Here is a 27,680-nt window from a genome sequence, read left to right as displayed (position 1 = left end):
GTTAAGAGAGTCCTGTGATGACTGCCCCTGAACTAGAATATTGCTACCTTTAACAAGGAGATATATCAAATGCAGAATAAATGCTTGCAGAATTAGCAGCAAATATCCAGCAAGCAAAAAGATGGAAGAGATGGTTGGGTGAAGAGACCTGTTGCTGGCTTACGGATGTGATTGAAGAACACAAGGCATAAACTTCATAAGGCGTATACTTTGTGCTGGTCACCTGGGCACAGTAGTTGGAAGAAGCACTGAATTCTGACTTCATGGTATTTCTTTTGCTTTTATGACAGCTCTTATTGAACACTCTCTTTCCATGACATCTAAGCAAGCTAGGGGGGCAAACTGCTTCTTCTTCTACTCAGTGGATTGTTTTCCCCAGAGTAACTTTTTGCTGGCTTTTTATGAAGTGCCTTGCAATGAGCCAATTCGGGGAGTCTGTTTCAGGTCCTTCAGCACCAAGTGGCACTTTTAAAGCACATTTATCTCTAGACGTTGAGAGCAAGCTTGCTGTCCTTGGCAAGGAAGAATCATACACGTGGCATGATTAGAGAAGGGCTCATCTCTTACTATTTTGCATGTTCAGTTTTGCAAACCAAAGAAGGAGCTAAACATAGTTAACAATAGTTATTGGGAAAGCACACGTTTCTGGAAGGGAACTAGGGAGGCAAACAACTACTGATTCTACACAGTGGATTCCCCCCCACCCAAGTAACTTTTTGCTAGCCCTGCAATGAGCCAATTTGCTATTAGGTCACAGGGAGTCTGTTTCAGGTCCTTCATCACCAAGTGGCACTTTTAAAGCACATTTATCTCTAGCTGTTGAGAGCAAGCTTGTTACCCTTGGCAAGGAAGAATCATACACGTGGCATGATTAGAGAAGAGCTCTTCTTTTTCTTACTAGTTTTGCATGATCAGTTTTGGAAACCAAAGAAGGAGCTAAACATAGTTTCAGGTTATTGGAAGAGCACACTAATTCTAGATATTCTGGTAAATGTGCATGCATATTAACCAGTGATATAGCATCTGCAGTCCCATCAACTCACCATAGTATATTTTAGGGGTATGTAGAGGGGCATGGGGGGTGGTGCTGTGGTCTAAACCACAGAGCCTAGGGCTTGCCGATCAGAACGTTGGCGGTTCGAATCCCCACTACGGGGTGAGCTCCTGTTGCTCGGTTCCTGCTCCTGCCAACCTAGCAGTTCGAAAGCACGTCAAAGTGCAAGTAGATAAATAGGTACCACTCCAGCAGGAAGGTAAACGGTGTTTCCGTGTGCTGCTCTGGTTTGCCAAAAGCGGCTTAGTCATGCTGGCCACATGACCCTGAAGCTGTACGCTGGCTCCCTCGGCCAGTAAAGTGAGATGAGCGCCGCAACCCCAGAGTCGTCCATGACTGGACCTAATGGTCAAGGGTCCCTTTACCTTTACTAGGCGGATATGAGGGGAAAGTCGCATTTGTGCCAGTGGGATGCCACAAGCAAACATCACCCATTATGTAGGCAAGCCATGCAACAGTCTTGTAAAGTCCCCTGGTAATTATCTCCATATTGCAAGGATGGATGCTGAGAAAAGCACACTCTTCACAAGGGCTTTGAACATGTTTGAATAGCCAAAACTTATCCTGGTGGTGGAACATGATTAGGGATGGGTAGAGTGGGGAATCTGTTTTTTCTTAATTGAAGTTGTACTTGGATTAGCAGAATCTAGCACTATTAGCATCTGATCACATTTCTGAGGCTTTGCTTAAGATGCAATATGCTTTATTTCAGCCTGATGGAGATAATAGGTTTTAAGCAATTATACCCAGGCTAATTCCTTTGATAAGCACTTTGCATTATCCATTAAAAGAAAAGTCAGTCGACAAGGGACGAGCAATGCATGCATATCTCAGATGGCTTCTCTTGTTCACCTTTCCCAAATACCATGGGATAGTAATTCTTTAGATCTGCTGGGACATAAACTCCTGCTTGAAGACTGCAGCAAAACTGTATTGTATGCAAGTGACATTTGGAGCATGGCATTTAACCACTTCTAGGCTGATTATAGCTTAGCCATAAAGATTCCCGTTTGGGCTCTTCTAACGGAGCTTGTACTGCTTTTGCTGCACAGCGCCTAGTAAGATGGCAGATTTCTGTGCTGGACAAGGCAATCTGAACACCATTGCAAGGAAAGAGTATGACCCTTTTTAAGGATAGACACTGTGCCACATGCTGTAATGGTCTGCCAAAAAAGAAGGGATTAAAAATCTAAAGGTCAAAGTGGAAGGAATCTATGGGGTTAGGGCAAGGCATACTTCCTTAAAGCAGGTTTATGCAATTGTATTTCAAATGGCTAGTAGAATTTTGACTCTCTGAAATTCTGTTCTGACTTCCAACCATTCTACATGCTTTTGTCCGACTGCAAGCACAGTATATAGTAAAGGTTGTTATTGGATAGATTCTCTTCCTAAATGGTACCGTAGGGATAACCCCACTATATTCAGCAGTTTTATAACTCTAAATAGTAGTGTTCATAAGCTTTTTCTTCTTCTTTCGTTTGTGGGGAAGGTTGGTGGGAAATAATTGTCGAGGTCAGTTCTTAACAAGTTTAGAAACAGGATGGCAATGGCACAGAAGAGCTGATGAATTACATTTGAGTTTATCACATCACTTTGCATGTGCTTTTGACACTGTTTCCTCCATGTGCACATGTTAGCACTATGCGTACAAGTGCACATCTAAATTGTGTGTTTTCGGATATTCGTGGCAGTGCAATTTTTGATCACAACTTACTGAAGAAGGAGCCATCTGCTCTGGTGTTGTTAAGAAATGCATTGTGACAGATAACAAAACAAGTAGTCTAAATAATCATCTATGAATATGGTACCATGCACAGAAGTATAGAGAAAACTGTGCATTGTGACATATCAGAAGGATATGGAAAACAAATTTTGGGGAGTATCTAAATGAATTGCTGGAAACGGTTAGTGGGGTGAAGTTGAAAATTACTGAGAAAAGTAATTTAAGACTGCTATCCTATGTGGGAGTAGGGTCAAATGAAACTTGCACTTGAATAAACATATATAGGATCCTACTGAAGGTATTTTTCATTTGACCCCAAAGAAGCCAGTTGTAGCCTTAGTGCCTTTCATATAGAATCATAGAATCTCAGAGTTGGAAAGGATCCAAGGGTTATCTAGTCCAAACTTCAATGTAGGAGTCTCAGCTAAAGCACCCACGACAGATGGCCATCCAACCTCTGTTTAAAAACCTCCAAGGAAGGAGAGTCTACCACCTCTCGTGGAAGTCTGTTCCACTGCTGAACAGCTCTTACTGTCAGAAAGTTTTTTCCGAATTAATTTTCACCATGATGGAAGAGCATAAGAGATTGGCTTTTATCATATTTGCAAATGACCTAAAGGATAGATAGGATGGCTAAAAAATTATGAGCACAAGAAGGCAATGTACTCTAGATAATTGGTACAGAGGAGGCTATTACGAAAACATGCTATAACAAAATGAAATGGAGGGTTGTTATTTAAATACAAAATGCATTGTGTTCAGATTCTTGGTTAGTAGCCATCGTTGTATCTTGGAAGCAGTGGGTGGCCAGGTGAGTGCATGCATTTTAAGGTGTATACAGATGTATATACCGTTAGCAGTGAGCCTGCTTTGGAACGATACTTGATGCATCTTCCTCCCAACCCCCACATTGCAGACTGTTCTTGTTTTCAGCAGGAGCAGGATTTGCAAAGCACTGATTAGCCAACCCTTGGCATCAGTCATGGAGATGCCTCAAAGCAGTTTTTAATAAGAGTTGGGCTGAGTATTTGGCCTAGACTCTTTCAGAAAGTGTGTGTGTGTGTGTGTGTGTCTGAATGCCACTGCTGAATACTGGTATTATTGGGAGGTAGTTAGCCCATGGGGGCAACCATCATTTCCCCCCAACAATGCCCCTTTGATATAGCATTGTTCCTAATCAGACATTCTTGAGGGTAGAATGCAGCTGTTGATTGCATTTCTGCCCTGCCTCTGCTTTTCATAAAAGGAGGGTGAACTTGAGGAGCTCCTCCATCACCTTGTATTATTATAGTCAACCTCGCCCCCCCCCTCCATACAGAATTTGCCTCCCATGTCACACAAGCGGCAGAAAACATCTCTCCCCTTTACAGGCCCTGGGTTTAAAAAAAGGTTAAAAGGGGGCTTTAAAAAACCCCCAAAGCCCTGCTGAACGAACGCTTGAGCAGATGAACCTACAATGCATTTGGGGGGAAACCACAAAAGTGGATAGTCCATTTGGCTCGGTGACGGGGGAGGTAGATAGGATAGTTTTTAATTTGAAGGCAGTATATGTGTGCTTTTGAAGGTGTGCTTTTTAGGGGAACAGAGCTCACTCAGCAACAGAAAAATGAACACCTCATAACCTGTATGGAGATTTTTATACAAACCTTAGAATGTGCTGCTGCTTTAAAATATCCAGAGTTGGGAAGGATAAAAATCACTAATTCAAGGGAAGGCAATATGTGTGGCCCTCAGGCTTATTAAGTGGGTCATAGCGGGGGGGGGGGAATCACTTCGTATTTTATTTTTCATGTTATAGTATAATATGCTTTTAAAACATACTGGATGCTTATTTATAAAATTGTGTTTGTGCCAGTGTATGTACCACTATCACTTTAACTGAACCCTTATTCTGAAGAAGTAGCTTTTATAATTAATGTGTGTGCTTTACGTATTGGGGCATTGGTATTCAGGTTCAACAAATTTTGCAATAATGGTTCACATTTTGTTCCGGGGTGGCATAGGTGACAGGAGGGAAAAGGAAGTGGGGTGGGGATGTTGTCTTTGACTTAGTCAGACTCTGCAACATAGTATATTGGCTGTGTAATATACCTGAAGTTGTTTTGTTAGTACTGTGGATAAATCTGAGTTAAATCAGACAGAACCCTGAAGGTTTGAATCATTTATAGACAGCAGCTAATTCCTTTTCTTATGCCAGATTCAATTTTCTTAAAACCCTTCAGAAAATTCTTATAAGCAGCGTTCTTTTCCTCCTCTGTTCCTTTTGAAGGCAGAATAACCTTTTGCTTCCCCCTCCTCACCAAGTGCTTCAAGATTCAGTGCTTTAGTTGACATAGAAGAGAGCCTTACTGACCTTTGCAAGGATGGTAGAGTTGAACAGAAGCTGCTAATCCTTGTATAAATATGCAGGCCTTGTTAGAAATAATTCCTTTGATGTCTCCATTTTGGAATGTTGCTGTTTTGGGGATGAGCAACTACAATCTACAGCCCAACGAAAAATGCAACTTCCTGTTTGTTAGAAATGTGAGCATCTTCTGTGAGAACCACGGAACACTATGTTTTTCTGTAATAACTTGATTGTTTTTTTTAAAAAAAACTATTGTCAACCCCAGAATATTTGGATTGTGCCTGATTATCTGGTGGTGGTAGGGTGTGTGTGTATTTGTGTGTGTGAATCTTTCTCCTTAGCCTCAACATTGAACATCTCTGCACTAAATTTTGATTTGGTGGAAGCTGTCGGCAAGCAGCTCGATTCTTTACTAATGAGAACACACTTGACTGAACGGGTTTTATGAGGACAGTGTCAGCTAAAGGATGGCTGATAGGTAAAATCTGGACTTTCCTGTCAGCTTCCCTATAGTTGTTTTAATGCTATAGTTTAATGCTATAGTTGTTTGAGATGCTTGTGTGGCTCAAACTGGAGAATAAAATTATTGATGTGTGGTACTCAGCAAATCCTCCAAAACCCTGTATCTCCTACCTTATTTGTACTCCTTCTACTTTTTTCAAAGTTAAAATGTCCCCCTTTTAGCAGTTTGTATCATTAGATTTCTATTTAATCACATGCAAAGTACTTGGGATTATTACATCACCAAGGTTAAAAATGTTATGGCATATGAACTGTGAAGTTATCTCTGGTTCCCACAGCATTAACCCTGCTGCATTATGCAGATGTACAGTAGAAATAAATGTCCTTGCAAAATGTATTTCTGTGTCTGGCTAGATATGCCCTGAGGAAAGTGCATTACAAGAAATGCTGTGGTGAAGATGATGTAATAATCTGTTTTATTGGTTGGCTGGGCTGTTACAGAAAACTCTCATGGGTTGCGTGCCTGCTTTTAATATTGGCTAATGTTCCTGATGGCCTGCAGAATGGGATCCTGATCATATGTGACTTGAATCATAGTTGTCAGAGGTAACACTGGAATAATCAGTTCAGTGAAACAGAGGCCATTATCGACAGGAATGGATTGTGCAGCATATGCTTCATAGAATGGAGAGAAATAATTATTGTCACTGTCAAATAATTATTGGCAGCAAGGGGCCATAGCTCACTGGTAAAAACATATGCTTTACTAATAACACGAGATGAACTCTGCTGGACCAGACAAAAGTCCTATCTAGTTCAGCAGTATGTTCCCACATTGGCCAACCAGATGCTTAAGGGAAACCCATAAGCAGCACATGAATACAATAGATCCCTACCACTCATTTCTCATAGCAGCTGGCTTTGCCTCTGATACTGGAGATGATATACAGCCATCATAACTACAGTCCATTGATAGTCTTGTTGCCCATGAATCTGTCTCCTCCCCTTTTAAAGCCATCCATGTTGATCACCATTGCTACATCTTGTGGAAGCAAATCCCATAATTCTAACTGTGTACTTTGTGAAGTATTTGTTTGGTCTGTCCTGAATCTCCCACCATTCAGTTTCACTGGATGGCACCATACCATTCGTAATTTTATATAGAGACGCTTTCTATGTAGAAGCTCCCAAGTTCAGTCTCTTGCATTTCAATCTATAAGGATACCGGGTAAAAGAAAGAACCTTGGTTCAGGGCCAGGGTTCAGCAGTCTGATGTGAGCTGGGCACTGGGAACCAGCAGTCATTGGATGGAAACAGGAGTCTGGGCTGAAGAGCAAATCAGTGCCAAAGGGAACAATGAAAATATATAGAAACATGCCAGAGCTTAGGAAGACCTTGGTGACTGAGCAGGGCTTAACTCATGGATAGGGAACCTGCTGTTCTCAGTTGTTCTTAAACTCCATGACCAATGGCCAGGGATGTGGTCCATAATAGACATCTGGAGGGCCATCCCATCTCTGGCCCAGGAAGTTCTCTTAGATCAGGCATCCCCAACCTTCGGCCCTCCAGATGTTTTGGACTACGATTCCCATCATCCCTGACCACTGGTCTTGTTAGCTAGGGATCATGGGAGTTGTAGGCCAAAACATCTGGAGGGCCGCAGGTTGGGGATGTCTGTCTTAGACTCAGGGCCAGCCAAATACATTTTCCCACCTGAGGCAAATAAGGAAATGGCACCCCCCCCCCAGACTCCTGGGAATTGTAGGGGTTTTTTAAGAATACAGGAAGTGGGACTGAACAGTGTGGGGGTGACTTCCCGTGGGGACTTCTCTCTCCTCCATTCTTTCATCTCTCCCTGTCCAACCTGGCCCATCTTGGGGATAAGGGGAAAGGAGTGGGGGGGGGAGGGAAGCGGGGCAGTAGCAGTGGTGGCAGCTCCTAAGGTCTGGCCCAAAATGGCCTGCTGCAGTTGTCTGAGAGGGAGGGGTGGGTAGGACAAGGCAAGAGAAAGAGAGGGTGCTGGAAAGGCCTGCTGGTTGGTGACAAGGCTACAAGATGGCTAGAGTTGTTGACAGCTGCCGCTTGGCATGGCAGCATGTTGGGGGCAAACGAAAGATCACTGTCCGCTGCTGAGCTTGCTGTGAGACTGAGCTGGCAGGGCGGGGATAGGTAACTGCATAGTCAGATCTACTGTTGGAAGTACCAGGGAGTGGGCCAGAACCACGGCTGCTCAATGGAAGTGCTGAGGAGTCAGGAGCCGGTTTATGCTGCTGCCTCGCAGCTAACTGCCACCAATAAAACAGCCAAAGGAGCCACACGCTCAAAGAAAGCACAGACACGGAAACCACACACTCAAGGAGAAGGGAAAGAAAAGGAAACAGGAGACAGGGAATAAAGGACTCATGTGCTCACCACAATACTGTGAAGTAATCAGGGAGAATAAAGTTAATTCGGTCCACTCCAGGTGGTGACAGTATTGCTATCTTGTCCATTCATGTGCTGCCATGGGCCTTCCCAGACCCACCCTGCCTTCCTTGAAGGCTGCTGAAACGCTTCCTCTTCAGCTGCCTGCTTGTTTTCCTGGGAGAAGAAAGCTGATGTAATACTGGCTTCCACACCTTTATCCCACGGCTTTCCCCAGCCCTAATTGTCTAGGGAAACTGTGTCTATGTTTAAGGCTGTTGTGGTATTGAGAATTGCTGTTGAGCTGCTGCAGCATTTTGGGGTGCTACTGTGACAGTCCTGCAAGAAACCCAGCACGCATATGACAGTGTGGGATTAGACATCCTTAAAGTGATTTTGTTTGGAGGCTGAAATTGAAGCATCTCTGCAGCTGAAATGGTTATTCCTTTTATGGAAAGTCTTGAGCTGCAAATAAAAGCAGTGCTTGCTTAGCATTCTTAGGAAATGAGAGATCCTACCAAAGCCCATTTGTAGCTCTTGGAGATTTTTGGGCTTCAAAACAAGCCCACTGCAAGGCAGAAGAGGTTTTGGCTTTCCACATGGGCTGACTGAAACACTTAGGACTTGTGAGGAGCAGTGTTCTTCTATGCAGGGTGAATTGATTCAGACCAAAGTGATTTAAATCAGCAAGATGTAAGGCTAATTATCATTGATTTTAAATTGAGTTTCCTGTTGATGCTACTTCATATACTTCCTAAACTGGGCCTCAGAACTGGCCACTATACAGTGTTAATTTACAACTAGAGAATTATTTACACTGTTTCATTCTTAGAACAGCAGCTTAGCATTTTTCACACTGTATACATCTTGTATGTGAAAGATCATGTCATGGCTGACATTATTAGGTCCAGTAATAGTGTTGCCTGAGTAGATATGTGGACATATCTGTGCTTGCTCCAGGGTCTGATCCCTATATTTGTGTCTATTGTAGCTGGTAAGCAGCTGTTTTAGGGTGGGGTGGGGGCTGTCTCTAAGAAAATGCTTCCCTACCACCAAAGGCCTGGGTGAAGAAGATATAAATACCCAGGATAAGCTGTTGATCATTGATACATTGGGGTGATTTAGATGGACAACAAATGGCTCTGTCACTTTCCCTTCTAGGGCTGTCCTGTAATACAGTGGTGCCTCTAGTTACGAACTTAATTTGTTCTGGGGGTCTGTTCTTAACCTGAAACTGTTCTTAACTAGAGGCGTGCTTTCACTAATGGGGCCTCTTGCTGCCACTGTGCCGCCGGCGTACGATTTCCATTCTCATCCTGGGGCAAAGTTCTCAACTCGAGGTAACTCTTCCAGGTTAGCAGAGTTTGTAACCTGAAGCGTTTGTAACCTGAGGTGTTTGTGACTCGAGGTACCACTGTAGGTTGTTCCTGAGTTATCAGTCAAGTCTTCTTGTCCTGATGTAAATCCCTAACTTGTGAGTCTTTCTCAGTCCGAAACAGATGCAGTTCTGCCATGGGGCATGGCTACAGACAATGGATTATGTAGGATATGCTTAGTGCCCTGTATGTCGTCTTGCTCCCTGTCTCTCCAGCAGCAGCTCTAGATGCTTGACACCAGTGAACACTGAGATGGGAAATAAGGGTTGCATTTCTTTTGTGTTTTCCATTTGAAATATTTGAACCCCCAAAATGTGGGTGTCATTCTTACAATGAAAGCTCAAGGGCTGTAGGGGGCAGATATCTCTTCCACTCCATGCTGTTGACTTTCATATATATTTAGATGATCATGCATCAAAAACACAAGCATTGTGAAATCATTCAAATTGCAACACTGATGTTTTGTTTACTATGAATGAATAAAAGAGAAGCAGGAGAAATTCTTTGATTGCTATTTATAGAAGAAAAGCACAAGGCATACGGTACTTTGTAATTTGATTCAAAGTTGCAGTTTTGAACTTCCTCTTCTGTTAACATTAAATAATCACTTACGTCCCCAACTTAACACAGCAATGAAAATGTTAATAGCATTAACTGATGAGAGATGTCTAAAACATTAAAATGCTGCAAAGCAAACAAACCCTTGGTGGCATGCCTCTTTAACCAAAATGGTTAAAACCTTCAGAATATCTAGGCACCAGAATATCACCAGAATTGGTGGCTCTCTTTTCAGTCATGGCCAGGCAGCTCATTTCAAATGACTTCTGTTTCTGAAACAAGACACACCATTTCATCTGCAAACTAGATGAGGTGGTAATTGGACTCTTTTAAATTCTTGACTCAGTTTTGTTAACTCTTCTAAAGTGGAGCTGTACATAGTGCAGATGAAAGGGAGGATCAAGGAAATCATGTTTGTGGAAAGAACAAGAATTCTTAAATTGTGGCTGACAGTATTCACAATCCCAGATGGCATCCAATGACAAGTCGAATATGGATGTAGTGAAGAGGAGCAATGTCCCAAAGGCCACCCATTGCATTTCACAACTAAGCAAGGATTTGATCTTGCCTTCCGCCATTTCAACCCACTGCGCACTCTCCTAATTCACTGACAAACATTTTCACCTTAAACATTGCAATATACCATCAATTAAACGGCAAACAATAGTGTCCTTTTTACTTTCCTCCCCATGGCTCCCTTTATGTATATGTATATGTGTGTGTGTGTGTGTGTGTGTGTATTACACACACTCACTCTCTCTTGCAATTTTAACTTACAATCCTTTGTTTCCCCCCCTAGCTTCCTGCCATGGGCGTATTGTGAAGGTGCCTGCAGGTCCTCTAGTGCGAGTTGAGAGCACAGAGGTGGTGATTCCATGCAATGTTAGTCAATATGAAGGACCCAGCGAGCAGAACTTTGACTGGGAGTTCTCTAGAATCTCTGCTCTGGACTCTAAATTTGTACAAGTAGTGAGTACTTGGGACCCTTGGTTCACGTCTCAGGAATATAAAGATCGGGTTGACGGTAAAGAGATCACATTGAGGCGAAACAGCAACAACTCTGTGGAACTCGTGATTGGAAACATCCGTCCCACTGACCAAGGGATGTACCGATGCACAACGCCCAGCACAGATTCTGTTGTTCAGGGAAATTACAACGCTGTAGTCGAAGTCAAAGGTACTTCTAAAGGGTGAGGGGTATTTACAATTGGTATTGGGTCTTAGTGTAATTTTGCAAGCGATACGTGAAATGGCTGGAGTAGATGCAATCTAGCCAAATACACTTTTGTATAACCTGAAGGTGGACAGTGCCCCATGTCCCATTGGTGCCACAGCATTGTCCTGTGCTTGCTTAATTGAAGCAGTGGGTTGGTGACTATCTCAACAGGATCATTTGAATTTATAAAACAAAGCAAAATGCTCAGAATAGCTCCTGTTATATTCCAGTCTCTTCCACCCTTCTTCGCTGACATTTGTTTTTAAACAAAGTATACTGGAAGGGGAAGTTTCTCTGCTAATAGATTTACTTGAAGAGGTAATTGTGGGTGGAGGTCTTTCTGAAGCTGAATAATTGATTGAGTTAAGGGAGAAAGTGTGGTGTGTGAAAACACTTTTTTGCTCATGCTTTCCAATGTGAGTGATTTGTTTTGGCTCAGCGTACTCATTATGCTGCATAATTAGTCATCTCTTTCATGACAATCTACCACAGCTTGACTCTGTTTCATCGTTGCTTTATGTAAAGCCATTTATTATAACCCACACGCTTGATAACTTTCTTTTCTCCGAATAGTGATTGCGGATGGCTTAACCGTTGGTAGGTCAACAGCCCGCTCCACATCTACTTGGAACTTATCGGAAGGAGATGCATTTCAGTTGCGCTGCTCAGCGTCCACCAATTCTTCAGAACACACACATCTGCATGTGTCTTGGGAATTCAGAAACGGGTTTGCCTGGCAAGAAATTCTCTCCTTGACGCATGAGGGCAAGTTCCAGCCTGGTTCAGAGTATAACGAGCGCTATATCAGTGGAGATGTGCGTTTAGATGCCATGGCCAATGACATTTACCGCTTGTCTGTGTCCCAAGCTCTTCCAACAGATGAAGGTGCCTATAGGTGTCGAGTGAGTGAATGGGTTAAAGGTGCAGATGCTTCATGGCAGAAGATACAAGAGAAGGCTGTGGATATAGCAAATGTTGTGGTGCAGCCAACAGGTGAGCATGCGGTATTCATGAAATGATGTTGCCTGTATCAGCATCTATGCTGTGACACCATTGTGGCTGTGGGACAGAATGTGCAGGCCACCAACATTTGGTGTAAAGCCATAGTGGCTGCTCCCTTAAGTATCTCAGCACAGTATATAATATAGTAACAGTGTGTACTTTCCTCAGTACATGTGTTAGATATGTTGTGAAGGCACTGCAAATAAGAACTTAGATATTTGTATTTTCTTTGAATACCTACTGCATAGTTGTGTTTGGAATCTATTTAAAACCCAGGCTTCATAACAGAGGACTCTTTTCTTTTTCAGTAGTTTGTATAGGATATTTGTGTAAAAGGTCTTGTTACCTGGCTTTGGGGATTGCCTAGGGCTAAAGGAGAATTTAAATCTACAGTTGTTTTAAGTTCGCAACTTCCCCCCAATAGCTTAGCTACTAGACAGTAGTCTTTAAATGACTGTTCCCCTCCCTTTGTTTAAATATACCTGTGTGCAATGCATGTGCTTTAAAGGATCATGCCAGGCTGCAAAATGTGTACGTTGGTAATTTTGGAGAAGGAAGAATAAGCAAGTTGGCTTCTTGGCAGCAAAATGAAATTATATGTTTTTGCAAGTATACTCATACTGGACCTTTAATCCTTTAATCACCACACAGAGAATTTGAAAATGCCACAGCAATCATTCAGATGTGGTTCAGTTCTTCATAGTAGTTAGCTTGTAAAATCTGATTTGTATTCCTTTGGGAGTGTGTCTTGGCTTTAGGTGTATTCATTATGAGAAACAACATCTCTGTGATGGTGAGAGACCCCCTTGATCTTCCCTGTGCTTGAAGTTATAATGCTTGTTATGTTGGAGTAGGTAGGCATGTGAGGTGTTTTTCTCCCCTGGGCGGATTAATTGTACGTAGCAAAATGTAGAGCCATTTGGAACACCTTCTGTTGGAACGATGTCATAGCTAGACGTAAATTGTGTGAAGCTGGATTGACAGTGAATTTGATTAGAAAAAAATTGTTGTGTCCTTGCATTTCCCTGCACAAGGCAAAGGTAGCTGTTTTTTTATTCTAAGAAAACTGAAATTGCACAATGATTTGCTTCAGAACATAGAATTAAATAAGTAGTGAAACTTGGGGAAAAAAGTTCACTGCCTGTTTTTCTATAGTTCAGCAATAATATATGTGAACTTTGCCTGTAAATATGTAGGCGACTAATTAAAAAAGCAGGCAGCAGAAGCCAACAGTTAGGCTACCTGCTGTATTAAAGAGTTGAAAATAACACTTTTTTGTCTTGCTTCCCTCCTGCCAAAAGCTTTAGGTGTGTTTATCACCAGAAGCAATGTATCTGTGACAGAGGGGGACTCCCTTGACCTTACCTGCAACTTCACAACAGACAGAAGTGGCATTTTCCAAGCAGAGGTCAGGTGGTACTTCAGTGAATCACCTGATAGCACCATGGCAGAAGCTCAGGTTTTGCTAAGTGCAGACCGTGATTCTGTTGTTAGTGATTCTACCCTCATCAGCCTCAGCCATGTGGATCGGAGTTCTTACCACCTATTGGTACGTGATGTGAGCACTGAAGATTCCGGTTACTACTACTGCCAAGCAACTCTCTGGGTGCCACAGCACAATGGTAGCTGGCACAAGGTAGCAGAGAGGACATCTGTCCCTGTCACTGTGGAGGTGTTGGCATTAGGTGAGTAGCTGGGTGGTGATGCTATAAAGTTGATGGATAATTTTTCTTGTGTAATGATAGGGAACCTGTGGCCCTCCAGAGGTGGTGTGCTTTGAACTTGCATCAGTCCCTGCCAGTATGACCCAGTGGCAAAGTGATAATGGCAGTTGTAGTCCCAACAGCCTCTGGAGGTTCACAAGTTTTCTATCCTGGGTTTATACCACAATATGGAAGTGAACAGAAAGTGGCATTCAATAGGAGTGATCCCTCCTGCCCTGGACTCTGTGTTGGAAGAAAATTATGTAGTTCTTAAAAATGCTAAACCCTTTAAGACTTACCAGTTCATGCTCATTGGTGGTGTGTCCAACATGGTCTCTTAATTATACCAGCCATCCTGGGCTTTTTTCATGACTAGTCATGGATGCCTTTTTGTGTCTATTGTATCAGTCCTGAGAAAACATTTTAAAATGAAACATTTGTTCTGATCAAACGTGGCTCTTTAACTTGACTTAAAAGAACACAAAGATGGAATAGTTTTAATATTTAAAGTGATCCCTGTCTTGGAAGAGAGAGGGGACATTCAAAAGCTTTCAACAAGCCCAAAGGTAGTGTTGGTAGGATAGATAAGCTGGAAATCCCCACAGGACCTGCCATGACATAAAACAGACTTATGCAGTGCTGGTTGTTGTTAAGTCTCGGTCTTCTTTAACAGCCTGCCTGAAAATACATGGGCTGCCATCCTCTGTAGCAATGTAATTTTTCCCATTAGTCATCCAAAGAGAAAATTCAAAATCGTTCAGTTTTTTTAGCTGGGAATGTTCCGTACTGTTTTAAGTTCTTCTTTAAAAAAAAACCCCAAAATAAAATGTGTTTGCTCCAAAGACAAGAGATAGGAAGGGAAACAACTGATAAATAAAAATATAGTCAAATGCACACTTGTTCTGAAGGCCACATCTATAGTTTCTATCAGGAAGATAGTATCGTTTGGCAAAGCTGCATAATAGAATCTGGTCTCAGGTAGTCCAGCGACTCATCTAGACACCTTCTTGTGCTCTGATTTGTTGTTCTTGAGTGTGGCTTGGACGACTGGACTAATCCCACAGTCACTACTATAATGGTTCTTTCAGACCCATTGTCAGATCTGCCATATTTCCTTGGGGAAATCCTAAAAATAATATAGATCACTTTCTATTATTTAATGGATGTTATATCATATAGAAAGATTAGGAGTTGAACCAGAAGTTTGTCTAGACAAAAACATTGTTTTTCACTTTTCCTTACCCCAATATTCAGCTTTGACTTTATGGAGAACTGTGTTTTCACTAACTCTGTTTTTCTGGCTGAACTCTTAAGCTACTGAGATCTGCTTTTTATGCAGATGTTCTAGGAAATGAGCATCCAGGCAGGAGAGATATGGAAAACTGAAACCCTAGCACAAATTTCTAAAGAACCATGTTGTTCTGTAGAGTTTGCCTTGACGTGTCAGCATCTCTTAGAGGATAATTAAAAAAATCAAGTTTCTGGCTTTTGACTTTGCAATTAGGAGCCAGATGATTCTTGACAGCCTTTCAAGCAGTGGGAGCAAGCATTTCTACTTATACTCTGCTGAAATTCAAGCATTGTGCATATACACTTCTGAATGCTATCGTAGCACAAATCAAGATCTGGTTGATGATAACCCAGTCCTGACAGCCACAGCATCTCTTGTTCTTCAGAGAGCCAAGAGAGCTGAAAATCCACTTCTGCAGCATTTGTACAATCCAATTTTAAACATGTTTATCTGCAAGTAAATCTCTTTGGCTGTGTTACCGTTTAATAGCAAGCCCAAGAGTATAAGCTGATAACAAATAATAGTGTAAGCCTGGCTAGTGATGTTGGTTTGTTTAGGCAATGCAAACCACAACCTTGGATTTGGATGAAACTAAGCCAGCTGCCTTTTTATTATTTGTTTCTCTGCTCTCAAGGACTAGAATAGTGAAACAGCCCTTGTGCACTACCTAGCATGGTTTATGAAACTTCAGTTAGTATTTAGCACTATGTGTAAATGCAGCCATTGAGTTCAATAGGCTAATAGGTTAGTTTAGAATTATAGCCTTAGAGGAATGAGAATAAGCTGTGCAAGTTTTTAAAGGAAAGGAAAGGAAATCTCAATATGGCCTAATGATTTCCATCCTGCTTGCTGTAGGCCTAATTATGAGAGAGAGCTTGTCTCTTATTCTTCTCATCCAACAGATATCAGGTGCCACTGATTCTGTACACTCAGTGTACTTCTGTTACCAATATTATCTGGAAAGCATCCATAGCTTTAAAAACTGCCTTGAATAGGGTGCCTCTTTTCTGCACTGAAAGTATTCTGTTGGTCAGTGGGAATTTCTTCACCTTTGCATCCCAAATTAGTAATTATTTTGATGCAGGTTAAGGGGGAGGAGCAAAATGTTTTTCAAATGATCTTACATTGCCTGCGGGTGGGAAAAGCAGGAGAGGAATTCTCATCTGTAGTACATAAACTGCATCCAAGATTCAACAGCAGCCCCCTCCTACTTGATTGAAGTTTGAGAGCTTGGCAGGGTATTAAGTCGTTGAACTGTCAGCAAGGCTGTTCTTTGACAGCTGACAAGAGTGCAGGAATGAGGCTTATCCAGCAAGCCTTTTATTCCTTCCTGCTAAATCCTCTGTCTGAGAGTCAGTGTGAAGAGACTAGCTGGAGCACTCCTGTCAAAGCCAAAACTTGCCCCAGCCATCCTATTCCCTATAGGTCTTCCAAATGCTGGATATGATTAGCTGACATCCCATTTGCCTTCAACTTTCTTCTATTTCCTAATGAGGACATGAAAATGTTGTTGGTGCTTCTGTTTGGAAGCAAGCTGCTCCAGTGAATTATGTGGGCTGGTTCAGATTATCATATACCATTATGCTGAGCCGAGAACAAGCCTTTTGGCCGCACATGAGCAGCTCTTTTGCTCCTCCCTTCCCGCTAACAAACCAAGGAGATGTTGATTAACTATTGCTTCCTGTATCAGCCAAACCAGGAAATTAATTGTTGTGGAACAAGTAAGGGTATCAATCCAACTTCAAACTAAGTTTTCATATCCTGGCTTGTTCAGAAACTGTTAACCATAGTTTCCTTGTTTGGACAAAATAGTAAACTGTAGCAAAGCAGGGAGCAAGGGCACTGTGTGTGCATCCATAAGCCTCATTCAGATCTTGACTTATTAAGATGAGGTATGATTGGCCAACCCAACCCTTTTTGTGGCTCATTAACTACCTTTCCCTCCACTACCTTTATAAATATTGTTATTGCATTGTATTTCTTCTTTTCTGGGATCCTAAATATGGTTGCTAAGAGCAGAAAGTAGGCCCTTCATAGTTCTTTCAGACTTGTGATTATGAAACTGTCAGAAATTGTATTTTAAAAAAACCCCAGTAACGTTAACTTGAAGGGTATTCAGTTTCTAGCACTGGCATTCAACACCAGGAACAAGTAAATGTGGGATTCTCTCCAATATTGGCTTGCTCTAGTGCCAGCTTTCCTCTGCCAAGGTCGCTGAAGTGGGCAATAAAATGAATGGTAAAGCAGTGTACAGAAACCTGACACGCTCTTGGCATGCCCTTCCAAAATGGGGAGCATGTTCATTAAAATGAAACATTTCCCTGAGAGGCAGACTTTGCAATTGCAATGCAGTGTTCTGTAACCAGAATGTTGTATTATGAAATTCCTACAGTATAGTGTGACTTACTAAATGTTGGCTTTAGAATCTGCCTTTTGTTTGACTTGGGATTGCATGCTATGAAGATACTCCATTTCTGGGAATTACATGGTCCACTGTCACCAGCTAAGTAGTAAATGCCCCATCCTATGCCATGACTTGCAAGATGCCAAAAGAATGTTGCCGTTCTGAAATGATAAATGTGAAAATGTAGCCTGTATTCTGAATTGGTCTTTATTTCATACTTTTGTTTCCTTGTCTGTCTCCCTGCTTTTCAAAATGCTCCGCAGAGCCAACTTACCATGTGTTTTTGAATGCGACTAAAACACCTAAGTATGCAGAAGATCCCACAGAATTGGAATGTAGGATCACAGAGGCACAGAACACTGAAACAAATGTGCGTTTCACTGTCTCATGGTACTACCGATTACCTATGCGCAGTGATGAAGTAGTGAAAGATGAACTTCTTGCCACCATGGATGCAGACTGGACGCTGGTGGTTGGGGACAGAAGCAAACACCGGGCCCAGAATGGGGAAATTATTTTCTCTAAACCAACTGTGGACACCTTCCGCTTACGAATCCAGTGGACCTCTGAAGCAGACAGAGGAGATTATTATTGTGTAATTTCTTCATGGAGCAGGCAACGAAATAACAGCTGGATAAAGATCAAGGATGTGGCTTCTGTGCCTGTAAGCATTTTATGGTCTACACAAGGTAGGAATCTTGTACAGCCTGACTTTAAAAACTTGTGATGCAAATTGTTGGTGACTCAGTGGCTTGCCTTTAGAGACTCCGAGATGGAAAATTTCTAAAGGGTTTTGATAGATGTATATACATCTGCCATTGCCATCTTTGGATGGGAAAGTGGAAGAAAGTGGCTAATGATGAGATCAAAGAGCACAGTACCATTTAGGAATGTTCAGCACAATCAACAATAATTCCAAGCTAAGGTTGCTAAGAGTCCTGTGCTAGAAATATTTTAGGGCAGCATACACAGGGCTACTAGTGCATCAGGGCTTCCCCGCTTTCCTGTCCCCCAGCTCCAGCTCCCTCCACTCCCCCCCCCCAATTGACTTGGAGGCATCAGGAGAACACCCAAAACAATGTGTGGAGGGAGAAGAGGGGAAATGATTCCATCCAGCAAGCACTCTGGCAATGTTGAATTCCTTCCACAGAGTGTTATTCAACTAAAATTTCCTCAGAGTGGTCCCACTGAAATGAATGAACATGGCTAGGTTAGGTCAATTAATTTCAGCAAGTCTGCTTTTAGTAAAGCTTAGTTGAATATCACCCACACCATCACAAACTCTTGTCCAAACTCCTTCTGGCAATGTACCAAGAAGCAGCTTGAAATGTATGTGAAGGTGGAGTCCTGAGGAAATAGCAGCCGCAGGGAATTGGTGCAAGGAGTTGTGCAAGAGATTGAAGGTTTATCTGGAATTCTTAGAGTTCATCATATGCAGACTACACAGTCAGGATATTTTTTCACACCCAGGCGACAAGAGAAAATTTTAAAAAATGCTATTACGTTTGTTTTGTTTAGAACGATTTACAGACCATTTAATCACAACTCTCTACTCTTAAGTGGATGTGGGAGGTGGGGACATGGAAGATGGGCCACAATGCTGGTTGTCATGGTGGCCTGGGATATCCAGCCCCCTCGGCCTCATGATTAGAGTGAAGGAAATCAAGTAATTGACTTGGATCATTATCAGATTCCTGTTCTTTTAATAGAGTAAACTAACAGCTGTTTTTGGTTAGAGCTTTTATCTGATGGAAAGTTGTGTCTAGACAGCAGCCAACAGTCCTGATTGGGCACTCCTGCACATAACTTAACTTGAGTGTGGGAAACATGCTTTAAAAAGGCAAACTGCCCTTTTCCTTGGAACACCTTGTGTTCATTGCCTGTAGAAAGCACAAGCAGAAACTTGCATTGTTCCCGAAAGCCCTGTGATCTGGCCCTGTGATATTCAAGAACAGACCAAAGTAGCCTCGAAGTCTGGGCTGTAAAGGGTGGAAGAAACAGAAACAGCATTTCCAAATCCACATGCTTCAGAGCTGTCAGCAGTCACCTTCATGAAGATTTTTCAGAATGTAATTATTTGTTGGTAGCAGCAACAATACTGTGTCATACTCTGCACTAAGGGCTGACTTGAAAGTTCATGTGATCAATGGCTTCAGTTCTTGTTGAATGCCCGGGACAAGTAGCTACTTCTGAACCTGAGTTTTTCTGTCTCCATTTTTACATGCGGGGATCTGTCACAAGGTGTTTGTAAGAATGAAAACACCACGGTGAATCAGAGTTGCTGTGTTCTTTTTCTGTCAACTTGCTTTGAGTATGTGTTTACTGAACCCGTCGAGAAGCAGTTTTGCCATGAGGCTAGATAGTGTACAGTATGCTGCACCAGGTATCCAATTAAAGCACTGAATCTGGGCTTCAAGTGTTAGATTGAAACAATTCATGCTATTATTCCTTTTTGAGCGATGGTCTCAGCAATACAAAGGCAAGGCTTCGGTGGTACTTTGGACAGTTCTGTGTGTGGCCCAGGCTGGAGGCTGTATTCAACAGCAGTCATCCCCAGACTTGGGCTTAGAGCTGCAGTTTATCAGAGTTGCTAGCTCTGTCTTTCGTGGGAGCAGCCCCTTCATTTAAATGGACTCTGCGTGCTTTATCTTTCACTGACTCTGGCAGAGCAGGCAAGGCTGTGGTTCTTCTAAGGCTTCTGAGCTGGAGTTCTCAGAGGAAGGCAATGCAGCACCCAGCAGCTGGAGAGGTACTGACACAATGGGCTCCTCTTTTTCCAAGTGTAAATTTGAGGCTTCCACCCTGAGTTCCTGGTCTCATCCCCTGGAGAAGGATGTCATGATCCCAGTGTCATGGCAGACAGGCTCATTGTCAAAGCCCTGCATTACATGAAAGGCAAAAACAAAAAAACCAGTGTTTTCTATTAACAGTGCAAAAAAAAGCCCATTTATTGTACAATTTCCCTTATTCTGCAAATTTCATTAGTTTACATAATTTTATTTTGGTTTCTTTTAATGATGTGGTGCAAAGAGGTATGCAGAGCACTGAAGCCCCACTGCCAACCAGGAGTTTTTTTTTAAATGGCATTTACAAGCCACCCTATAATAAACATTCTTGGCATTTACAGAATTAAAATAAAATAAATGAAAACTTAAGCTTTGTGCTTAAATTAGTCATACAATGCAGTACTATAAAAGTATGGGAGGAGGTAAAAATCAAGACCTTAAAACCAAAGCTAAAAGAACAAAGAATGAAACCGAAAATCTAAAACAGATTTAAAAGGCTGCAGCAACCTTAAAAGGCCTGGGGGAAAACTTAATCTGGCACCAGAAAATCTGAACTAGTTTCTGCTGTGCCGTTCATTGGTTGAGGCATGCTTTTCAAGATAGGTATCTTTCTTCTTCCTCTTGCTTGGTAACGAAAAGTTAACTGATAAAGAAGGGACAAAGTCAGCAGGGAAACCCTGGCCTTGTGTCTAAGAGTGTCACATAGTGAATGGACAACTTGCAGCTCAGTGCAAAAGGTTCAGTGCAAAAGGAATAAATTAGTGGATCAGGAGGAAAGATCTGTGGCTCACTTAATTTATCGGCATGCAGTGATTATTTTAGTAACTAGATGCTTATTGAAACATCCAGGCTTAGAGTTTCTGGCGCTAACACCACACTGGCAAACTTTTTGAGAGCAAGTGTGCAATTCAGCTGTGGGATGGGACTAGGAGCATGTTCCTTGGCCATGGGCTTCTATCTAATACAGTAATATCGTTCAAAGGATGAAGAACTAACTACACGTATGCATTGCACAACTCACTATCGTCAGGCAGGAATGCTTAAATTAGCAGCCCAGACTTCCATCACAAACACTAAAACTCATTCTCTTGGGATATCTTTCTGTGTCATAAAATTAAGTTTTGTTGTGTTTTAAAAGCAGCTTATTGGCTGCCTGATGAATGCCAAGCTGCTCTGCAATTTTTTGCTCCATTGGGCCAAGCAGGTATTGCCCATGGGCAAGCACTTGAGTGGCAAACAACACATTCACCCTGTGCTCTCCACGTACTTGCTGCTGCTCACCAGAGAGCTAGGTGAGCATCAGTTGCATACATGGGACTCTCTTAAGGAGCTAGTAGCCCTTTGTGGCTAAAAAGGAGAGGAGAGTCATGCCTACAGCTGTCATGTTTAGCACTGGGCCTTCACTGTTGCTGCTGTCAGGGATAGAATTGGGGCAGAAGTCCTGGGCCCCTCTGGACAGGGGTTTCCCCTAGATGCAGCAGGACTGGCTTGCCACATTTCAGTGCAAGAATTAAAGAAGGGCCCCTGTAAGATTGTCTGGAATAATGTCCATTACCATCTAAAGAGCCCCACCTCCACTTTTCATACCATTAGGTCTAGAGTCCAGAATTTATCTAATGGATTGTAGTCTTGCAGATGCATTTGTGGTGTGTTCTCCAATCTTAAAATCATGTTTGTTTGTTGATTTGTTTTTATTATTTAAGCAATTTATATACTGCAAAGCTATAATTGTCTCCAAATGGTTTTCAAGGCTGGGATGGTTGTGTGGCTGCTGCAGTACAGAAGGAAGGGGAACAGAAGGGAGGCAGCAGCAACAGTGCAGGCAAGCAGAGCGAGGCTGAGAGATCAGTGCCTTGAATGTGTGTCCAAATTCAAAAGTGTTGCATGAAAAATAAGACCTTTGAAAAACAAAATGCCTTTTCTCATACATTTGATGCAGTACAGTCTTTATCATATATATTGCTGTTCCAAGAGAGCTTGACCTTTTTTAAAATGCTGACCTTTCCTAGATTATGACTCGGATGGCAAATTGCCAACAATATGTGTGATCTAGTCCTTCTGCTTGTAATCTATTCCTCCTTCCTCTTTTATTATAATGAGTGACCTGTTCCCATTTGCTCAGTGGCATTATCTATTTGCAGCATTTGTACCCTGCCTTCCTATAATAATCAAGATAGCTTACATTGGTCAATAGAAATACACAACAACCCATACCCATCAATAAATTAATATTAAAGTAACAAATTAAATTAATATTAAAGTTAGGCACCACAGCAGAGAAGGCCCTGTCTTTTATAGGCCCTGCTATGTTCCTGTTGGCAGAAGAGCATGGAGCAGGGCCCCTGGCTTATCAAGGGTGCATTTGGGAGGCAACTGACCGAATATACCTGCAGTGGCTCAGATAATAGTTTTCCTTCCTTAGTACAATTTATTCTTAGCATATTTGGGACCCAAAATCCTACGGGAAAATAAGAGATGGCTTCAGCAAAGGCAAAAGCCTCTCTGTGTCTTCAGTTCATTGAGGGGGGCTAAGTGTATACCACATCCATACGAAATACCCAAATCTGATTTTAAAAACAGAACTCTGCAATTTCTATGTTTTGTAAAGTAAAATTTAAAAATTTTAACTAAGAGTTAACTAAAGCCCTGATCTGACTAACATCTAAAGCAAAACATAGAACAGACAGTGTGGGATTGGGGGAGGGGGGCATGTGGACCTACCGTGCGCTACTGCACATGGTTTTCAGATGCGACCTGAAGTTAGTTTGTGTGAAACAAGTCTGCAGATTGGTTTATATTCATGCACCATAATAATAATAATAATAATAATAATAATAATTTATTATTTATACCCTGCCCATCTGGCTGAGTTTCCCCAGCCACTCCCAATCAGTGTTAAAAACAGTACAGCATTACATATTAAAAACTTCCCTGAACAGGGCTGCCTTAAGATGTCTTCTGAACGTCAGGTAATTCTTTATCTCTTTGACATCTGATGGGAGGGCGTTCCACAGGGCGGGCGCCACTACCGAGAAGGCCCTCTGTCTGGTTCCCTGTAGCCTCACTTCTCGCAATGAGGGAACCGCCAGAAGGCCCTCGGCGCTGGATCTCAGCGTCCGGGCTGAACGATGGGGGTGGAGACGCTCCTTCAGGTATACAGGACCGAGGCCGTTTAGGGCTTTAAAGGTCAGCACCAACACTTTGAATCGTGCTCGGAAACGTACTGGGAGCCAATGCAGATCTCTTAGAACCGGTGTTATGTGGTCCCGGCGGCCACTCCCAGTCACCAGTCTAGCTGCCGCATTCTGGATTAATTGCAGTTTCCGGGTCACCTTCAAAGGTAGCCCCACGTAGAGCGCGTTGCAGTAGTCCAAGTGTAAGATAACTAGAGCATGCACCACTCTGGCGAGACAGTCCGCGGGGAGGTTAGGGTCTTAGCCTGCGTACCAGGTGGAGCTGGTAGACAGCTGCCCTGGACACAGAGTTAACCTGCGCCTCCATGGACAGCTGTGAGTCCAAAATGACTCCCAGGCTGCGCACCTGGTCCTTCAGGGGCACAGTTACCCCATTCAGGACCAGGGAATCCTCCACACCTGCCCGCCTCCTGTCCCCCAAAAACAGTACTTCTGTCTTGTCAGGATTCAACCTCAATCCGTTAGCCGCCATCCAACCTCCAACCGCCTCCAGGCACTCACACAGGACCTTCACCGCCTTCACTGGTTCTGATTTAAAGGAGAGGTAGAGCTGGGTGTCATCTGCATACTGATGAACACCCAGTCCAAACCCCCTGATGATCTCTCCCAGCGGCTTCATATAGATATTAAAAAGCATGGGGGAGAGGACAGAACCCTGAGGCACCCCACAAGTGAGAGCCCAGGGGTCTGAACACTCACCCCCCACCACCACTTTCTGGACACGGCCCAGGAGGAAGGAGCGGAACCACTGTATGACAGTGCCCCCAGCTCCCAGCACCTCTAGACGGTCCAGAAGGATGCTATGGTCAAATATATGGATTCCTCTGGTGGCTGATAAAAATGTGACGTTTTAAAATTTGTGTGACATACTTGGGCTAAGAATGTTTTCCTCCTCCTGGACTGAAATGGAAGCTTTTCTTTGTAAACTACAGTATCCAAATTGCTTGTCACTCATACGAGGCTTTTTAGCTGTTGTGTCTCTTGAGAGAAATGTAGCATAAACAGTATAATAGCTGCTCAGACTTTAAAATGTAGCCTTGTTTGTGAAAGACAGGTTTATCCCATTTTTGTTAGACTGTGGAAATCTGTTTCTACTCTTTGGAATGTGCTTTGAGTGATCTGAAATGTGGTGGCTGCATGTGTGGCATTCTCTCCCCCTGCTTTTTATTTATTTTAAAGTAAACACAGTTTTCCTTGATATTTTAGCAAGTTCCATTTCTTGCCAGATGTGCAAAACAGTATTTTGACAGTTCATCTTTGTTTCTGATGCTGGTTTCTCTCCCCCCCCCGCCCCCTTGCTTTTCAAACCCCATTTCTTCTTACCAAGTGATGAGTTGGGGTCTCATGTGCTTAACTTAATTTTGAGTTGCTCTGTGTAAACCAAATAACATTAAAACTAAACTATGTTAACTGAATTACATAGGTCTGTGCATATGTTTTTACTAGACTTTGCAGCTCCTTAAAGCACTTGACCTGAGGGTTGTTGATTATGATCTGCAGTGGAATGGCTCTCTGCAGGGACTGAACATTGGTGGTCCTAGCCTCAGGCAGATGATCTGGACATAAAACCAGTCAGAATATGTGGCTTAGCTCCAGATTTGCAATAGTCCTGACCTCCTGTTGACCCTGGTGGGTCATGTAGTATTTGAGGTCCTGTGTTCACAGCTTCCTCACCGTTGTCTGCCACCATCTCTGTAATGCTATCTCTTGATTTAGCCTTCAGCATTGCATTCTAGAGTTTGTGGCAATCTGAATTTTGTTAAGATTACATGCCAGGAAATGATGGAAGTACCTCAGGCCCACTGCTGTTCATACGCTGGAGGTTCTCTGTGTTGGACTTAAGTCTCTGTGGATTACGTACAGCTCTTGTTTGTAGGATATCTATTTTTATTAAATTTTGTTTTATGAGAAGCATTGAGACCTAGGAACGTTTTGCCTATAGCTTTTAACAATGATTTGTGACTATAGGCAAAACTTTTCCAGGCACCGTGAATTGGCCCAGTGGCTTGAAGAAGTAGAAATACTTGAACTAGAGATCTGTAGCGTTCACTCTGAACATTCCAGTTTTTGGAAATATTAAGGACGCTGTAGGACTCCCTTCACTATATCTGCAAACCTGAATATCTGAGGAGGAAGATTGGGCAGTGGCAATACAGTGGTACCTCAGGTTAAGAACTTAATTCGTTCTGGAGGTCTGTTCTTAACCTGAAACTGTTCTTAACCTGAAGCACCACTTTAACTAATGGGGTCTCACGCTGCTGCCGCACCTCCGCTGCACGATTTCTGTTCTTATCCTGAAGCAAAGTTCTTAACCTGAGGTACTATTTCTGGGTTATCAGAGTCTGTAACCTGAAGCGTCTGTAACCTGAAATGTCTGTAACCCGGGGTACCACTGTAGTGACCTTAAGAAAAGGTCAGTGTGCTACACTGGCCAGCCCTAAAATGCAAAAGATGGACAGAATAAATAGGTAGGAAGCTAAGGGGAAAGGGAATATTCAATCTGAAATAATCTATAGCTATTCCACTAGACTCTTATTTTTAACAATATCCACCGACCTTCTCTCTCTCCCCCCACCTTACATTGTACCTGACGTCTGTTGTACTCCTGGATCCTTTAACATACTATTTTCTAAACTTGACTGTTTTAATGGCATTCTCTCAATATGTCATGCTGATACAACAATAATTATAGGTAACTTAATCTGAGTCTGTAATATTCCCTGCGCTTTCAAGGGATGTTTGTGGGGGATATTGAAGATACTGAGACAATGTACCTAGTGTTAGAAAAGACTTAACAGCCAGCTAGTTAAAATGCAAATCTTGACCAGACATTTTCCTTTTAATCTGAAGATTTGCATCTAGAATAGAAAACTAAATCTGGCATTTATCTGATTGTATGCTGCCAGAGCAGAATTATAACAAATCCATCCCCTTTCAAACATGCTTTCAGTAGTTGTAGGATGTTGAAACATTGCTTGAGAATAATTGCCTGCCCGTGAGGGTCCCTTACATGTTTTCCAATAAATAAATAGCGTGCTGGGTAAGCTTACATATTGCCAAAAAGAGGGCACAGATTTGCATAAATTTGCATGTGTTTATATAATATGCAAACTTAGAAATAGTGGGTGGAATTTGACGTCACACTGTTACAAATGTTTCATCAGCACAAGCATATCAGCTCCCCTCTCCTCTCGCTACTGTTCTCCCAACCACCCACCCCAAAGCAATTTAGGGAGGCACAGGGGAGGGGAGCAGAGTCCTATTGTGAAGCCTTCTGCTGACAGCGTTTGTAAGGTGAATCTGACCCAATGCCTGTAATAGAAATAGAAGTGCAATACATCTCTCACTGTCAATGGCAAGGCTGGCCCAGTTGACCTGTGTGCCTATTCAGTTTGCTGTCCAGGAGCTAACTGCTGATGGGCAGCCTCTGCTCTTCCTCCTTATAGTTCTTTCATTTGAAAGTGGACTTGGACTGATCAGCCCTTCAACCAGAGGATGACTTCAAAGTAAAGCAAAGTGGGACATAATAGCTACCCTAAGTGAGCATCATATTTGGGACTGACCTATGGTACTTAAAAACAACAATGCCACACACACAGTGTAAGTATGTGTCTGGCCATGCCACAAAACTAGAAAGGCTCTCTCAGCCTTTAAATTTTTTCCTCTTTTCATTTTGCCACTATACACTTGATAAGAGTGTAGGCACTTGGTGTTTTTGAAGGTTAACTCTACTGTATCTAGAGCACTGTGGATTGCATTAAATGCAAAATACTGTACTCCACTGACAAGTCTAAGATAGATACTTAGTCCTTGTAAGATCGATCACAAACGGAAACTGAGAGCTAAGTGGCAAATCAAGGAGTACTTCTTAAGAACAGGCCTGCCTTTCAGAGACAAGAATCAGTAGCTTTTTACTGACAAGCTTCTCCTATCTCTTATTCATATTTAATATCTCTTGATCATCAAAGGCAAGTTTTTAGAGGCAGAGGAGGAGGAATAGAAATTACGGCTGGGTTCGGAAGGAGTTCAATATACCAGTCAAGCTACTATAAACTACTTCCCTTGTTGCTAATCTGATTTTCTTTTTGAAGCTGAAATTTTATCCTGTAAAGGAGTAGGGAAACTGGTTTGATTTTCAGCTTAGAACAGATAAAGGAAGAT

General features: G+C 42.4%; 1 protein-coding gene across 2 annotated transcripts in view; it reads left to right on the top strand.

Moving 5' to 3' along the window:
* PTGFRN (prostaglandin F2 receptor inhibitor) overlaps nt 1-27,680 on the top strand; it is a 77,592-nt gene that overhangs the window by 15,465 nt on the left and 34,447 nt on the right. For both annotated transcript variants that reach the window (XM_081907864.1, XM_081907863.1), the window contains exons 2-5: nt 10,723-11,100; nt 11,713-12,132; nt 13,443-13,826; nt 17,803-18,228. In XM_081907864.1, the coding sequence (XP_081763990.1) occupies nt 10,723-11,100; nt 11,713-12,132; nt 13,443-13,826; nt 17,803-18,228 (1,608 nt within the window). The remainder of the gene's footprint in view (nt 1-10,722; nt 11,101-11,712; nt 12,133-13,442; nt 13,827-17,802; nt 18,229-27,680) is intronic.

Source organism: Podarcis melisellensis (genome assembly GCF_964234715.1).
Source record: "Podarcis melisellensis genome assembly, chromosome: 4".
NCBI classification, from domain to species: Eukaryota; Metazoa; Chordata; class Lepidosauria; order Squamata; family Lacertidae; genus Podarcis; species Podarcis melisellensis.
The sequence above is the reverse complement of the archived record's forward strand: the minus strand, read 5'-3'. Positions and strand labels throughout refer to the sequence as shown.